Source organism: Ostrea edulis, chromosome 8, assembly GCF_947568905.1.
Source record: "Ostrea edulis chromosome 8, xbOstEdul1.1, whole genome shotgun sequence".
Lineage (NCBI taxonomy): Eukaryota > Metazoa > Mollusca > Bivalvia > Ostreida > Ostreidae > Ostrea > Ostrea edulis.
The window spans coordinates 49,469,510-49,488,473 of record NC_079171.1 but is presented as its reverse complement, the minus strand read 5'-3'; the positions used below and the strand labels follow the sequence as shown (position 1 = coordinate 49,488,473).

The 18,964-nt window shown below is 35.5% G+C and overlaps 1 protein-coding gene across 1 annotated transcript in view; it reads right to left on the bottom strand.

Annotated features, from left to right (window-relative positions):
- Window positions 1-18,964, bottom strand: part of LOC125661868 (transient receptor potential cation channel subfamily M member 2-like) — a 134,780-nt gene that overhangs the window by 26,491 nt on the left and 89,325 nt on the right. The window contains exons 6-12 of the mRNA XM_056146383.1: window positions 15,210-15,357; window positions 5,094-5,205; window positions 4,274-4,379; window positions 3,655-3,980; window positions 3,405-3,512; window positions 495-557; window positions 85-193 (exon numbers count right to left, since the gene is read on the bottom strand). Coding sequence (XP_056002358.1) covers window positions 85-193; window positions 495-557; window positions 3,405-3,512; window positions 3,655-3,980; window positions 4,274-4,379; window positions 5,094-5,205; window positions 15,210-15,357 — 972 coding nt within the window. The remainder of the gene's footprint in view (window positions 1-84; window positions 194-494; window positions 558-3,404; window positions 3,513-3,654; window positions 3,981-4,273; window positions 4,380-5,093; window positions 5,206-15,209; window positions 15,358-18,964) is intronic.

Genomic DNA, 18,964 nt, shown 5'->3' with positions numbered 1-18,964 from the left:
TGAAAATAAAAGTGACATTCTGGTGATTGGAAAACTGAAAGAAGTATATGTTAGTTTCTATTATTACAATTTTCCAGTTAATACCTTTATATCTCAAGATTCTTTGACATAAACCTTCTGCTGCCTCTAGGACTTCATGCGTCGTGGATTTGTCTTGCAGACATAATTGTTTGGTGTATTTCTCTTGGATTTGCTGTAAAATATGTACGAAATACATCTTACATAATGAGATTTTTAAGGGACGAAAAAAAATATGCTGAATAAGATATTTCATTTTTTGACATACGGACATGCAACATCGACACACAGTTAATATATGATAAAAAATCACCAAATATTGGTGGGTTTTCTTTCTCGAATAATTTGTCTAAAAATGGGCAAATATCTCCTAAAATAAGAAACGAATCATTCAAAGACTTTCACTAGCAATCGAAATATATATATATATGTTGATTATCACCGGTGTTATCTATATCAAATTAAGCTTTGATTACCTTTAATATCCACTGCATGTGGAGACAGTCATCGTTTGTCTTACAACCTTTACAAGACACAGTCTAGATATAAAATGGAAAACAAAAATCGAATCTTATAAAAAAGTGAAATAGAACCCCGCAAAGAACTGGAGCCACAAAGTACCAAAATTGGTCCTTTTGTCAAAATAAGTGAAACGTTCATAGTTGTTTCGGATTTCAAACATTTCGGTTGAGCATCACTGAAGAGACATTATTTGTCGAAATGCGCATCTGGTGCATCAAAATTGGTACCGTATAAGAATTACATTATGACCCCTGGGTCGAGGCCTCTGCTGGTGGACTGTTAGTCCCTGAGGGTCTCTACAGCCCAGTAGCTAAGTACTTCGTTATTAGCTTGAAAATACGGATGTATATTTAATTGCTGTTATAAAATTTAGAAAATCATTTCAAAATTAAGGATTATCTCCCTCATACATAGCTCTTATCCTTGGACGAATTTGGCTCCACTTTTTTGGCACGCTGTTTTTGGCTATATTTAGATTTAAAACTTCATAGTTATTTCGGATTTCAAACATTTCGGTTGAGCATCACTGAAGAGACATTATTTGTCGAAATGCGCATCTGGTGCATCAAAATTGGTACCGTATATGTTTTACATTAAACACGATCTGATTTGTTTAGAAATGAATTTAACTATGAAATAGTCATATGAAGCTCTTCTGATCAGAATCTTTTTCTCTGAATATATAAATAAATAAACTGAATATGGGTTTACTAACTTCATATGTTGAAAGTTGGATTATCAGACCCCGCCATTTTTCTGTTTAAAAAAGAATGTTCAAAGCAAATGGTGGAGCGATATTTAAATTACAAGTTTTTATATCAGGTGAAATAAACCAATTTTAACGTGCATGCAAGAGTTGGGGGGTGATTTTCTTCAAATGAAGCACTAATATGCACGTTGGTTTCCTTATTGGGGTCAAAATTTAAAACAAAAAAAAAATAATTAAAGGCTGAGGATTTTGTACAACCTGTCGGTTTTCCTCAGGTAAGTTAAGTGCAGGGAGGGACTAATTTTAGGCAGGTGTGAAGCCCCAAGCCCGAGGGAACTCTACTAGCTTGTATATACCACCCCAAATACACGGGGTGTTATCTGTGTTACCTGCATTACCTGTACGTTTTTGTAAGATTGAAAAATCCATGGGAGTCATTTTTCTTGCGCAGGTTAATCGAAACGTTGATAATTAAATTTAATGAATCGACATGTAAAACTTAAAGCTCGATAAATTTATTTTGTATAAATGAGGACGTTAGCTATTGATAAATTAGGAAGATTATTCTTTTTTCTAAGTTTTCTTGTATCCATTTGACTGCCTACTGGATATCCGACGATGTATGACTGCCAAACATAGTTTCCTACGGGAGTTCCTGCGTACTGTGCAAATTTTCTGGCAGCTTATGAACTGATCATCGTCGCACACCCCACGATGACTCAACATATTCCAAAACTGTTTAAATTAGAAAGTTTTATTCTGTTTGAATTATTTTTTCTGGACCGCACACCAGAATTCTTTGGCTACCTAAAGTTGTCTGTGTGACTCGTCCAAAACGCATGGCCAACGAAAACAGTCATGGCATTCGGATTGTTCGACAGTTCCTTCAATAACTGGTCCAGACGAAGAATTCGTTCTTCCCCTGGCTTCCAGTTCCAACCATTATACGCAAGAGAGAGCCCTTATAGCGGCTAATGTGATGGTAAATTATTCTTCATATAGGCCCTAATGTCGCAAATTTTATTGTAAAAGAATGTTAAAGCCATTTATATTTATTATCATATTCACCTGTTAAACTAAAATAGCTCACGATACTTGTAAAAATCCCATGAAAATAAATTCAAAATACGGCACTCACGCACGATGTGTGCAAAGGAAATTCCGATCTGGCTATGCAATACATCCGAGTCAGGGTGGGACTTTGTCACATAAAACCAAAGGGGGATGAGAGAATACCCACCTTTCTTGTCAGTCAACCTTCAATTTGACACACACACCCCCCTTGGAAAAAAACCCCGATGCTGCGTCACCGTGTCTGCAAGGTGTTATAAATAGTGCAAGTAATAGCTATCCACATTTCTCTTATTGTCATCAGAGAATGTACTATGAAATTATCATACATTTATCATTAACCAGTCAGTATTATTTCAAGTCAACCGATTCGGAATAAATAGGACCTCAAGTGATTGATCTTCTTGTTCGTCCCCCGATGAAAAATCGTCGATGTGGCTGGCATTTGCATTACTTATGAGTTTAAAGTGATATCCTTGCATAACAAACTATGGTTCCCCATTCAAAAACTCCTCCAGTTGCGAATAAATCGTTTATGAATGTGCTTTTGTTTTGATTCGCAAATCTGAGTGTGGTCTCTTATGACGTCACAAATTCAGGAAATCAGGAACGATAATCGGGTAACGATTTTCTATTCCGACTACCTTTGCACCTCAATTTATTCGAGTTAATATTGTTATTAATTTTAAAAAGGTATTTTTATGAGGAGTCTATGAAACAAAGTTGGTAATTATGGAGAGAAAAGGTATTGTTAAAAACCATCTCCTATGACCTTTAAGGGCCATATTTTGGAGTTTGTGATTCAGGTTCTTTCAAAATCAGATTATTGTGCCGATTTGATGAATATATGTACAGTATATTTAACGTTACATATTCTTTTTTTGAGAATGCATTCAATATAAGAAATATCGCTTCTTAATTGCGTAGGAAATTTTGAAAACGGTTTAAACTACATGGTCGTTTCTACTGTCTCACAGTCAATGTCTTGCTTTATAAATACCCGTTACTGACCCACAACCAGGACATTGACAAGTAAGAGAATCTGACGGCTGCCATTTGTGTATGGAGATAGTTTCCAAGTTACCTGCTTGTATAACTCTTGTAAGTTAGAAAGTTGAAACTTCACTCCATGATCCAATAAAACTCTTACATAGTCACAACGGTTAGCTCTCAGTGCTTCAAAAAGCAGAATCTACAACGATATAAAAAGTATACTTATCTCCAAAATTGTACGTAAATTGTGTATTCAACTTGTCTTAATATAAGTAGCCATCGATATTTCCAAACGCGAAATTAATAATGTAGATAAAAAGACAATAGTTTCATTTACTTACGTGGCCTCTATCCTTTAGTAATCCCGATTCCTGAAGAACCTGATATCTAAAGTAAAAGTAAAGCGGAAGTGCCGTAGGAGAAGCGTACTTGGGGTTCAGTACATAAGCTCTAGACTCCTTGTAGACCTCCAACAGCTGATCTGGTGCAATTTTTTCGGGTGTCACCGAATTTCTCTTTAATACTTTACAGGCCAATGAGGAACCAGTAATTGCAAGACCATTCACGTTAGAATCTGGAAATGCTCTCTTGGGTCGATCCCCATTTCGAGAGGTTTCATAATCTAAAGTTGCCTCAGGTTGGTTTTCTTTTGATGAGCTTCCATTATCTGAATTCGTATATAAAATCGTATGCATACAAATAAGTTTATAGTATCTAACCGTAATAATTGGTGATTGGAAATACGCATGTTATTTCTTTTTCACCATGTGTACATAGTTCGATAAAAGTTCCATTAATGTGTCCATTTCTAATTAGAATGTACATTATCAAATGCTTTCGAAATACTTCCTGAGTGTTTAAAAAATCTCAGCTCTGAGCCAAACGTTTTCATACAAAAAATATTAGATATTTAAAACATTTATATCCAGAAGAAAACAAAAATTAAGATGGTTGATCTACATTTTTCCGTCAATATTTTCTTCATGGCCCAGCAACTGACAATAGCTTCACCAACAATGTTTGACAGCATAAATGGATCGTCAGTATCCACATCAAAAACACCAATCTACAGACATGATATTTCAATATTATTTTGCATCACAATGTGGGCATATCTCATATACGTACATTTAACTCTTGTTAAATATAACAATATTCAATATTCGGGTATTTACATGTACAATGGTTAAATGTTTCTCCAATGAAAGGTGAAGATAACGAACAGTGCTCAATTTCATAACTCCCTTAAGCAATACAAAATAGATAGTTGGGCAAACACTGACCCCTGGATACACCAGAGGTGAAGTCAGGTGCCTAGGTGGAGTAAATATCACCTGTCGACCGGTCACACCCGTCGTGATCCCTATATCTTGATCAGGTAAACAGAGTTATCCGTAGTCAAATCAGTGTTCCAAGACCGGTCTAACAATCGTTATAAAACACGTCAGACAGCGTTTGGCCCAATTATATGTTGTAATGACAAACTAGATCGTTATAACGACCATAGAATTTGCGAAATGCCGACTTTAATCAAGAATGTTTAAACTCCTGTACCATTAACTTGTTTGTCAGTAGCTTACCTCAATTAGATAACATTTGATATAGTGTGTGTGTCCTGTACGGCATAAGGGGAGATCAAAGTTAATTTGCATTGGTCAACTCCACAAAATAAATCGAATGCTTTTTAATGTTATTCAGTGGTACCTATGTAATCGTATGATAGCATGCATTATGCATTTCTTTTGATATTAAAAAAAACCTGGGAAAAAAACCAACAAACCAAATCTTCTTTTGTTTTGATCGTCTCTAGATACATCGTCAATTTGTTGTAGTTGTTGTCGTCAAAGCGTATCCCAAACAACAGGCTTGCTTTCTTTCTCAGCAGTTCTGGACTAATAAAACATATATCTTGCACAAAATATTCTGATTATATATGTTAGTGAGAAAATTGCCACAAAGTAGATTAAGCCCTTGAATAGTTCTAAAATCGACTGATTGTTAAAAACCTTATAAATGGAATAACAAAGCCCTCACAACTTGACATAATCCAAACTGTATTTCATAATGACAATGACAATTTAAAACTAAAAGAAATATTCATATTTATGTGCAGCAGCATTGCATGCTTCGTACGATGCTCTACACAGGTAAAAAGTAATGTAATAATTTTTCATCTAAATGTAAATACCATTGCATTCAATCGCAGAAGAAATTCATCCATGTTTTGATAGAAACCATTGAATTTCATTGGTCGATATGTTGATTCATTGTTTAAGCCTTTATGCTATTTCGGCGGTTAACTACTGTGGAATAGTTTTCATTCGCGGGGGCCAGTTTTGGTAGTTAAGCAAAATTTTACTGGTTCGTGGGAATGTAGCTTCATGGGTAAGCTATACGATGTAACTAGGAAAGATAACTCTGCTTGGTTTAAAGAAATGATCGAGGACACGTAAATTCGTGTGTAAGGGTGACCCACGAAATCCATGAACATGTGCAATGATGATTTCACAGTAAACTAATGTATTTGGTAGATAATTCTAGAGTTTCCCTGACTGCTCCAAAAAATGATCTTTTGTGTGTCTATTGGTGGTTGTTATTAGAAATTTTCACAATTCAAAGGCAAGTTGAATAGCTTTTTCCTCATTCGAGAAAACGCCGTTGATGAATACTGCAACATCATAAAATCTTAAAACTGTAGATGAAATACGCAGTCAAATGCAGGATTGTAAGTATTACCTTTCAATTTAACTATGTATTGTACGATAAATTTTATTCGACGTAGATCGAGAAGGAGTTTGTTTGCCTCAACATACAAACTATCTACAAAAGATGTTCGAATAGCTCCTGTGCATAATCAAAGTCCTTGTTGGTGGATTGCATCGATAGCTTAGATATAGGATGTTCTTGCCACCCCATATAATATACAGTCGTAGTTTAATGTAGACCGGACTAGAGAGCGACGGAGATGTATTTTATCTGTTCTGCATTCTGTGTTTGCAACTGCTCTGATAGGGACCGGGATTTTCGGAAACGATGAAAGAATGAACGGACATACCAACTATTATTAAGGTCAAGTAGCTCCAATAATGTTCACCATGATCATTAAACACTTATATAACGTTACCGTTAGAACCAGGACAGACAGAGACATGGGATATCCAGAGATAATGAGAGGATAACCCATGTTAAATGATGGCCGATTTACTACAGGAAAGAAATTGTTTTTTTTTTTTAATTTTCTTTCTAGGTCTTTGAAAGAGTTACCATGACCCATAAGCGAACTGGAACTCATCCGGGATAAAATGAAATCATCATGTGTTTCGGTCGCAAATGTTCTTGCCTCACCGAATATAAAGGTGTTTGATGCTTTGAAAAGGATTATCAATTGCATTAAGTTTACACTTCTGATTCGATATTAAAGGGACTGGTGCATGATTGTCCTAAAACGTGTTTTTCACTTTTATTGATCAAAATCTACTGCTCAGTGTGTTTAAAAGCTGTCAATAAAAAGGATTATAAATTATCATAAAGGCTCATTATTAAAATAATTTTGTAAACAAAGATTGGTATATGTTATTGTTTATTAAGCTTTCAAAAGAAATGAATATCGATGTAAGTTCATCATATCTATCACATTTCAAATATTCATTGTGTGATTGTGCAAACGTAAGAAGCTTTGAATGACACAATTTTTATCTCACTTGTTTGATTGTAATCATAACGAGACTCGAGTCTTTGTTTATATAACACAAAGTTAAGGCTAAATCATGGCCCTTACCCATGCATTGAGAAGGTCAAAAAATATATGTCATCATTAAACGAGTTATATTTTTATTGTTTAACATCAACATTTGCCCCCCCCCCTCCAAGTCAATAAGTCTCTTTATACCTTCTATGAAAAAACACAGGATATTTGAGGTAAGGTTACAGTCACACATTAAAAACAGATTTTTTTTATGAATACAATCTTTCTAAACAAATAACCGAACCAGCTAAAATGTAGAATAATCGTTCGAATTAGAATTAGGAAAATTTCAGTACAAAATCGAAAATGAACGAGCGGAGGGATGGAAAATATAAAACAAGCGGAAAGAAATACAGAAAGAAATACAGAACACAGAAAATAAAATTTTCAATTTGGATAATTGGTTGGTTGTACATGTGTACATTACTTAACGTTCGAAAATGTTCAATCATATTGAAACATCACAATTGTCGGTAAAGATCTGTCATTCTCGTGGACATTGAACTCATATGGAAACGTTGCTTTTGCCCGTAAAGTGTTGCAAAAGTAATGTATATACTTGTCGCTTATAGCCTTTGAGGAGGAGTGGATCTTTATTGTACCACACCTGCTGTGACAAGGGACCTCGGTCTTTGCAGTCTCATCTGAAAGACCGCCCCCATTAAGACACCTCTTACAACAAGCAAGGGGAATCAAAGACTTATTTTAACCCGGATTATCAAGGAATATTTCAATTTGAGACAAAAAATAAAATTAGAAAATGAAAGAGCAGGAAAGGAAAGCTAAAGAAGAAAGTTATGGAAAGAAAGCAACAAAAAAGCAGAGAGAGAAACGGAAAGACAATTTGACTTAGATAAATCAATATTACAGCAAAAATCATGTATCTGTAAGGACTGAATTCGATGCAGCTAAATATATTTGGTTAATATGAAAACTTGAACAAGATGTGTTTGTGAAACACAAATGTCCCCGATAATGGCCAATTTCAAAGAGGGTCAAGGTCACAAGGACAAATATTTCGGTACCAGTAGAAAAATATTGTCACAAGAAATGCTCAAGTGAAATATGAAAGCTCTGATATTTACCATCTAGAAGCTATGGCCAATGTCAAACTGTTTAAAAGTAGGTCAAATGCCAAGGTCAAAAGGTTCAGTACCCACGGAAAGGTATTGTCACAAGGATATCAAAGCTGTACCATTCATTGTTCAAAAGTTATTAGCGAGATTAAAATTTCAGACATAATTACAAAATGACAGACAGGACGAAAACAATATGCCCCCGATCTTCGATCTAGTGGACATAAAATACCTTAAAGTGTCTATGAAGTCAAAATATAAGTGTATGTTTTTTTGACGCAGTTTAATAAATAAAAACGATATGTCGAAAAATTACGTTGATTTTCTGTTTAGTAAGCGAGATATAGATCAAAAAGTGATCTTCGCTCGAATGCACACCTTTACGACATCTATAACGAGGCTGTTGCTGGTATTCCGGACGTGACGTCACAACAAATGTTTGACGCAATTCTGAGTTTGTTTATATCGTCGAGGTAATCGTGGAAGAAATGACTGCTAAAGTAGCTGGACGTATGTGTGTTGTTGCATGCTGTAACAATATACAATCAGATAGTGTTTCCGTGCACGTTTTCCCGAAAGAAGAGCGACATCGTGCTGCGTGGACTCGTTTCGTAAAACTTACACGTACTGAATGGAGTGGTTCGTGCAATTACACCGTGATTTGTTCCGCACATTTCAACCCCGATTGCTTTGAACCCCAGTATTCCTTGATAAGGGAGTTTGGTATGACGGTCGAGAGACGTTTGTGTACCGTCCATCTACCCCAAAAGAAAACGGGACAACCTTAACGAGGCATTCTTGTCGTCCCCAACTCCAGAGCGCTCAGTTGTAGCCAAACGGGAAAGAAACAGGGTTTGTCTTTACTGATACAATTTTCAAACTATCAAATATATCATTACAAGAAAATTTTTACCATGATTAATCTTGAAATACAGGCCGATAGAAACCGGGAGCATCCGTTTTGCTATATAGCATTAAAACAGAATATACATTATGATTACAATTGAAAACCATAATTAGAGTTAGACTTGCAACACATCGTGGGAAAATTAGGAATAGGAAGTACATTCTGGCAAATGTTCAGTATATATACATGTAATATTCCTCTGGCAAATTAATGGTATTGTATTTGCAATTGATTCCTAACATTTGTATTGTATATTTTAGGTTGTAGCTGAATTACTTGGTCCTGATCAAGCCTCTGAGGAAAAGAAAATAAGGGCATGGATACAGGTTGTATGATGGTAGCCGCAGACACTCTGGGTCCATCTGGTCCAGATCCAGCTACATGTGTAAGTAATAACTAAAGGGATGGGGAGAGGGGTTAAAGTCAGTATTTTAAAATGAGTATGTGTTGATCTATATATGATTTAATGAAGAACACTACTATTTACTAACTTGATATTTCCCATATCAGTTCATGTACATTTGGTACCATTACTCGATTATGTATTGTGTGCATTTATGATCGGGTTTGGGATCTTACAATCTCGACACCATGAATACACAACACAGACAAAACAAGGGTGTTTGTGTTTAGGTGTATTTATTTAGGTTTATTTGCGTGTGTTGACAATTAGACATTGTCATTCATCTGCCTTATCACTCGTCTCATGAAATATATTTTCTTTTATCAGAATCAGCATGAAGGAAAAAAGAAACCACATCATGCCAGACAACAGGCCCTCATACAAGAAGTGTCAGAGTGCAAGTATCTGCAAAGAGGTATAGCGCACTTGGTATGCAATTTCGCCTACATAAATACCTTTTTCTTGAATATCATTTTTTTTTTACAAATATTCTGCTATACAATGTCATTTTATACTTGTGTTTACCCAAATTACTTAATAAAGATATCGATATGTTGATAGTATATTTATTTGACAAGCATAAACATCACCGTGATTATATAGATTATATAGTAGATGTAACGTAATGGGCATAAAAAATTGCAAACTGTTGCAAAGGGCCACCTTAAACCAGGAATAAAACACTGAAGTTGTTTTACCTGATTATGACTGTATATAAGTCCGTCTAAGGAAATTTGGTTTAAGGTGGCCCTCTTGTTGAAAATGGATAAAATATGAAAAAAATCGTTCTCAAAATTTACCTTGAGATTTAGCAGCCTGTCAAAAGTTAAACCTTTAAACTTACAATCTTGGGTGGCCTAGTGGTTTAGGTGCTCGGTAATCTTACACTTAAACCATACATTCCCCGAGTTCAAGTCCAATATTTTTCCAATCTATTTTTTTTTTTTTTGCTTTTCATTTTTTTGGGGTCGTTTTCTTGAAGGGGGGGGGGGGTTAAATGTGATACATATATTATAACAAATATTAGTCATTTTCATTATAACTTCTAATATTTGCAAGTTACGACTTAAAGAAAGGGAATTTATTCCGAGATTATTGTAGTTCCGCTTGTTTACACTAACATGTTCCTGTGTGCACAGGAATTTCAAACCGTAATGTGGTTGACGAAAAGCTAAACAAATACTACAAGAAAAGGACACAAATGTACAGTATGTAATAAGTAAAAATAAGTCAAGAGAGGAAAAGAACTGTTATACAGTTTGACTTCTCAAAAAAAAAAAAAAAAAAAAACCTCGTGTAGCAACTGTCATATGATATTTAGGCAAAGATAAACACTCGAATTATCAACCAAAGGCAAATGAACTAATGCCATCTATTAAAGGCGCTGCAGTCATGTCAGAACAGTGAGTTAAGTAATGCCATATGTTAAAGGGTTGTTGTGTAATATGAATGCACAGGTCTATGAAAATATTGTATTGTTCATCATTCCAAATAGGGAAATGGTTTATTAAGTAAAGAACGACTCATTTAAATGTCAGTAATGCTAAACTGCGGCAGTTATTTATCTTGGTTAACGAAACATCAAAAACCATAAAAAACGTTGGCCTTATATTTAGATATAACACACCAGTCTATTATTGGAAACCGGTGTTTTCCATTTAGATTTCTGAGTCGGCCGTATCGTCAGCAAATGCACTATACCTCTTTGAAAAAGAAAGGTATGTTTCTGTTTTGATAGCGTTTGTTTTACAGTTATTAAACTGGATCTTTATGTTTAAATTTTTAGCAGCAATTTTCATAAATATATTGTCCAATGCAAGGTGAAGATAACGAACAGTGATCAATCTCATAACTCCTACAAGCAATACAAAATAGATAGTTGGGCAAACACGGACCCCTGGACACACCAGAGGTGGGATCAGGTGCGTTGGAGGAGTAAGCATCCCCTATTGACCGGTCACACCCGCCGTGAGCCCCATATCCTGATCAGGTAAACGGAGTTATCCGCAGTCAAATCAGTGTGCCAAGAACGGCTTAACAATCGGTATCAAACACGTCGGACAGCATTTGACCCAATGCGAGATTGTATTGACGAACTAGATCGTTATAACGACCATAGATTTTGCGAAATGCTGACTTCAATCGAGACTGTTGAAATCCCTGTACCATCAACTTGTTTGTCATTAGCTTACCTCGATTTAAAAACTGACTATACCCAGAACAAGCTCTTGCATATCGAATCAGTTGAGATATATAAACACCATATACAGGTGATCATGGAATATTGCTACATAAATGTGGGAAGTTGACGATGGAGAAGCTGAAATCATCCCGTTTGTCATACAGTTGAGTTGTTAGTGTGCCGTTAATGTCTACTTTCAATAAAATAGCTAAGTATGAAGCAGAAGTGGACGACTCTGTGGTGTCCTTTATTTCGAGCTCACAGGGATATATCAAATCGACATATGAATGAAAGCTATCATTGTTAATAGACAAAACGTCATCGATATATCTAAAAGTCGAATTGAAGGTCACAACGAGATATTTTTTCTTCTCACGTAGAAGTTTTTGAATAAATTCTGCTTCATATGAATATAAAAACAGGTCAGCTAACAAAGGAGCACAATTCGTGCCCATGGGAATTCCAACATGGGAATACCCTAATAACGTATAAAACAATTTTAAACAACCCTTAGGAATAATAAATTACACCGAAAGGACATAATTATGATAACAAACTACATTTGAAATAGCAACTGAAGTTCTTTTCTTTTGGGTCTTTTAATGGGGTTTAGCTGTTATATGTTGGTAAGGTAAATTAGGGTTTTTAAAAGTTCAGGTATGTAGTGCGTCCCAATGCACTGTCATGGATAATCCGATGTTAGGGTCGGCAGAAATTTTTAGGGTTGGACAGGAAAGTGGAAACCAACATATATATTTTTAGCCTTATCAAAACAAGTAGAAATAAAATCATGACTAACAATTGTTTATTGATACATAACAGTATTGTACAGTACAATAAAAAAAAATAACATCAAAAGCAAAAGAACTTAAAATATGTAGAATGTTTCTGATCTTCTTTAACATTTCAGAATACACATCCACACTGATGAAGGAAACCCTAAAATCAGCTACTGCGACAATGCTGGAACCCATTGCCTGCCTGCCTGCCATCAGTGAAGCCATCTCCTCTGTGCAGCGCATTCATGCACCCTGAAAAGAAGAGGCAGTGTGTAATTTCAAGTCACGGTTTTGTAGGAAGGAGACAAGTGTGTGACAGTATTGACCTGTAGTAACTAGTTGGACTTGATAGGGAATGACATTGTATATATTGCTATAGATAGATTAGTTGTAAACTTTCCTAGTACATATACAGTGTTTAGTGATTGTAAATTGATAAGTTAGCATATTATGTAGTTTACTTAAGGGACATTTTGTAGAGACTTTGCGTGTATATAAACTCCTGTCCCCTCTTACGCTACCCCTTGACCCTTTAATGAGAACATGAATGCAAGGTCCACATCCTTTTCCATGGTTCAAATTTATTTTTGTAGCCGATACTTTCCTTTTCATAACTTTACGGTGAAAAGGTTTCTCTTTTCAGTTTGTCAATATTTTAGTAGTATAATGATGATTAATAACAGTAGATGTAATTAGCTTTTCATATCCCAATCACATGTATTGTGAATTTCATTGTTTTTTCTCGAATAATGATTACTACAAAATTTAGTTTTGTTTTTTGCTGTTTTCCGCCACATTCAACGATATTTCAGTTATCTGGTGACGCCCAGGTTTTATTGAAGAGACCACCGACCTTCAGAAAGTAAACTCGGAAACTTCCTCACTTACCGGCGCGAGCAGGATTCGAACTCGCGCCGACCAGAGGCTGTGTGATTTTAAATGTGATGCTCTAACCACTCGACCACGGAGACCCCCAAAATTGAGTAATTTCAAGGACATGCATTTTGATTTTTCAGCTGTATCAAATTGTAAGTAGAGAACTAGGGATGAATTTAAAATGAAAATGCATTTCTTGCACATGCCTGCATTATTGTTGGTCCCTGAAACCCTAATAGTCCTCAGATGGAAACGCAGCTCTAATCTTTTGAACAGCGCAAAATTGTTAAGGGGAATTGTTAAGCCCCAGGACCAGCGCACAAGTTGTCGATATGCTGTATATCTGTTCCTTTTGTGAAAGTTTGTATACATTAGGAAACCATTTATTTGTAGAAACACTTATGAATGTGTTCATGTACACCTTTGTTTCCCGACTATTTAAAATGAAGTAAAGATAGAATGATTATAAAATGAAATACAGTAAAAGTTCTTACTGGTCTGTAATTCTCCATACTGGGAGCGGTACTTATGGTAGGCCGTCTCAAGCACATACACATCTAGGCACGCTGATGAGAATCCAGGATGCTGAGTGATGCAGGAAGTCTTTCGGTCGGATGAATCCGTTTTGCTGTTGACTCTGTCAATTTCACAACAGCAGATGCTCTCCCTCTGTGTAGGCATTAGTACACAGTATCCACAAGTACACCTACAAATAATATAGTTATACACAAATTCCGTGGCTATGCAAGTCTAGATATTCATCTTTATTTACAAGATTCTATTATTAACGGTATTTAGTATTTTTTTTACTGTTCTTATGGACGTAACTCACAAATCTGAAGCCAATAAACAATATATATTAGAAAATATACGGCTTGCATACACGACTATCCGCTTGTCCATTAGATATATACTGTATACCCTAGATATGATATTCTATCGTTAAAATGATTTAAGCAGTTAAAAACAGATAAGGAAACGGATTTTTATATTCGTTTATTTAGAATGTATCCCCTTTTGAAAACTAATAAAGTTTTGGAGTAAGCAGGCTATCAAAGTCAATTTCAATATACCAATTGGTGTTGTCCAGTCTCGGCTGACCTTCGTCGCTTACCCCAAGCGAGGAATCTTGCTCTCTTTCAGGCAATTCAGAAGCCTCAGGTTCAAACTGTTAAGGAACAATGTCCTGCAGGTCTTCTCTGTCGCTATCGTCACAGGATGATACTTCAAACGACATGTGAAGTCCGATGTCGGAGGAAGTTGACGATCTGCTATATCTGTCTTACGTTGGCCATTTTGAAACGGATGGGTTGTCACGTCACAGACCCCAATGGCTATATATAGTAAAACCGGAAGTGCCGCTGATTGCTTTTGAGCAGGTACGCAAATCGGCAATTTTAACCGTGGATATCTCGCTTATAAAGGCACTTTATTTTATTAATAAAAATACATCAGTTCAGACTAACTTATATTTTGACTTCATGGAATCTTTAAATTTAAGTGCATTTAAATTTAAGGATTGAAAGTAAGTACTTGAACATCCGTGTACATTGTACTTGGAGAAAGATAAAGATAACGAACAGTGATCAATCTCATGACTCCTATAAGCAACATAAAATGGAGACTTGAGCAAATACAGACCATGAGGAATAAAAGGGTTGTATGTATTTATAATATCTGCTGTGGTGCTGAGCAAACAAATACAAGGCATTTCTGCAGGGAGGGATCTTTATAGTGCAACACCTGCTGTGACACGGGACCTCGGTTCTTCGGTCTCATCCGAAGGACCGCCCGATTTAATAGCCTTTTACGACATGCAATACATACGAAGATTTAAATAAAAATAATAAACTAAGTAATATTTTTGCAATTTCAAGAAAAATATCAAATTGAGTTTTCTTAATAACACGACAGAATAATATTCGTACTTTTCAAGGAAGTCCAATATCAAATCTGCTGCTTTTCCTGAGCCTTTAATAATAATCACCGTAAGCTTCTTTTCCAGTGCCGCAGATACGTGTGCAATGGTTTGAATATCGCCTTCACATACAATGATAGCAATTGGAACTGGCATTCCTGAAATATATGTACATGTACATGCCGGTGAACACGTTTACTAGTTATTACACCAAGACAGATACCGAAGGTCTGGTAATGTTCTTTAACTTCATTTGTTGTGTCTGTGAAGTTGCTTTCGGTTGGTTTTTATTGTTTTGGTCATCAAAACTGAGCTCCTTTGTATGGTTTTGAGAAGGAACAGACTTAATATTAACTTGATAAGGAAAACCTGGATTAAGACCTCCAACAAAGACTCTTTTCTGGTAAGTAATTATCATTATTCGTAAATGTCAATTACATGAAATATATCCAGTATATATATATATATATATATATATATATATATATATATATATATTATCCTTGGACGAATTTGGCTCCACTTTTTTGGCACGCTGTTTTGGCTATAATTAGGTCTAAAACTGCATAGTTATTTCGGATTTGAAACATTTTGGTTGAGCACCACAGAAGAGTCATTATTTGTCGAAATGCGCATCTGGTGCATCAAAATTGGTACCGTATAAGTTTTACACACACACACACACACACACACACACACACACACACACACACACACACACACACACACACACACGTGTAACGCGTGTCAAATGAACACCTTAACTTCCCACCTGCAACTGAACACTTCTACAGTTATTGGTATTTTAGTACGAAAATTTACTATTTGGTACTAAAAACAAAATAGAAGACGTTGCTGCTGTCAAATTTGTGAAATATCGTTTTATTCACTCCTTGAATTTTTGCTTATCAAGTGAACACTTTCCTTCACACACGGTCAATTGAACACTTTCCTTTACACAGGCAATTGAACACTTTCCTTTACACACGGTCAATTGAACACTTTCCTTTGCACACGGGCAATTGAACACTTTCCTTTACACACAGGCAATTGAACACTCTCCTTTACACACAGGCAATTGAACACTTTCCTTTACACACAGGCAATTGAACACTTTCCTTTACACACAGGCAATTGAACACTTTCCTTTACACACAGGCAATTGAACACTTTCCTTTACACATAGGCAATTGTACACTTTCCTTTACACACAGGCAATTGAACACTCTGGCGCACATGGCCAATTAAACACTCTGAAACACGCGGTAGGTTAAACACTCTGAAACATCCAAACAATCATTCTCACCACGCTAGATAAATAAGGCCAACCTCTAAAGCTTACAAAAAAGCGTGAAACGATTACATAAATTGAAATTGGGATGGGATAGACAGGGAATCCACACATTTCGTTGAAATTATCGCCGCAAGAAAATAAAAGGGGGGGGGGTAGTATTGATTGGATGATTGATTGATTATATATTTTAAGTCCCGTCGAGAATATTTTATTCATATTGAGATGTAACCAGCTTTAAGCGGAGTACCACGAATTTAGACCTATCCAATGTATCCATAGGGTTCAGGGTCGTAGCAGTGAGGGTTCTTTGAAATATCGTGCCAACACCTCTACATGTACGACAAGGGATCTACGTTTATAAGGTCACATCCAAAAGATCCGTGATTCTCACTTCTAAATGTCGAGCGTTTGGCGAAGGAGCAATCACTACCAATTTTAACGTCTTACGTTGGACGCATGCACGGTGCTTGAACTCACGACCACCCGGTTACGAAGCGAACGCTCTACCATTGAGCTACCGCGACCGGTCCGGGGGGGGGGGGGTAGTAGTGTCCACAATGATAACTTTAAATGTAATAATAACTTATAATAAGTATCATTATTATATATATATACTTCTATGATTATAGACTTCCTCGTCTGCCAATGCATGCTGTACGGGCCAGACTCTGTAGTAATTCAACCAAAGAGTATGATAAATAAAATCAAAATTCTGTAATGCAGTGCCTAAAAGATCTAAAACAAGTATTCATAATTATATACATTTTTTGTATTACTTGAAGTTTTTTGTTGACTTTTGACATAAATAAAAATTAGATATCTTTGTAAAGAAATGTTATGCGATATCTTAATTCCACTCTAAAAGGTAACATTTTCATGAACATTCTGTGTATATGCAACTACATAGATGTGGCCTTACAGAAAACTTTAATCAAGCGTTGCAAAAACCATAAATTCTTTGAAAAGCAGGTTCATAACACCAGTTTATATAACATAACTTCAGAATCAGGATTTGCTCCCGATTCCTTCATATACTGTTACAAAAATATCTACATGCACATTATGTCAATTTTGACTATCATCTCACTTTGAAATATGAGGACAAAATTGTAATAGAGAACCCCCAAAAATCACGATTTTGCTTCATCTGGGATATTTTTGTTTAAAGCTTTCGTGCCTTAGGCACTCATTACGCCCTTCCCTTGGATAATTCCTGGCTTCGCTCCCGTCATATGCCGTCAATTAAATATCCACTAAACGCGTTGACCCCCCCAACCCATTAAACACGTCTGAAACACACTGACAATTGGTCCTGGTACATTGCGCATAAATGATCTATTATAACGAAAAGGTAAAATTCAAGTTACATATTTGTAAGTTTTATTGTTGCACTTAGTTCAGTCTCGAAAGGCACGTAAAGATTTAATGCATTCTCTAAACATTGGCAATTCGCGCCTTCGAATGAGAAATAATCTCCCTCATAAAAGTGATTTGGACCCCCACTCCTTTCCCTGCCGATCTGAGGACAGGGGTGACCATATTCAAGGGAATATATTACCTTCTGTTTTTTGTTCAAAAACTTTTGTAATACAAATTCACCAGGTTGATTTTTAAAATCTTATTAATGTTTTACATAAGCTCAAATAATTGAAGTCCAATAATATACGCGCATCAAATCAATTATCGCTCTCATCAATTCAATTGATGCGCACATCCATGTGGTGGAAGTATTGCTTGCAAAAAATAATTTAGAGCTCTGTATGAATGACTTGATTATCTCTTTTAATTCAATGGAGGATCTTTTTAATTATATATGCAATGCTATTTCATAAGTAATTAATGCGCGCATCATTTTTAAAAAAAAGAGAGAGAACAATTCAAATAAAGAAATCATTCATTCAATTGTGGATAAGTTGAATTGAGGATTATATCTCAATTAGATCATTACTCTCTCTATAATAATTATTGCACGCATCAATTTAATTAATGATATCATTAATTCAATAGAAGAGAGCAATAATTCAATTATTGCGCACATTAGGTGATGTTAGCATTAATGAATTATTGCTCTCTTCAATTGAATTGTAGCATACATTAATACTATTGTTGGTATCATTAAATAATTATTATAATTCATTTGAGGAGAACAACAATTAAATTATTGCGTGCATCAATTCAGCAGAATAATGATATCAATAATTCAATTCATGCTCACAATATCTATAATGCAGAATTGAAAGATATCATTATTTCAAGAGATCTTTGATTGCAATGTTGTGTGCATGAAATGAATTGATAATATCTTCAAATAATTAAAGATATCTTCAAATATTTGAGTTTGTTATTGTGGCGCTCCATAGATCTAAAACTATTCCTAGTGGATTCCGGTGCTTTCTGTCTCAAAACTTGCCACAAATGAATTTCACCATACAAATGATAAACACACACTTAAATATGTTGCAGAAAAATAA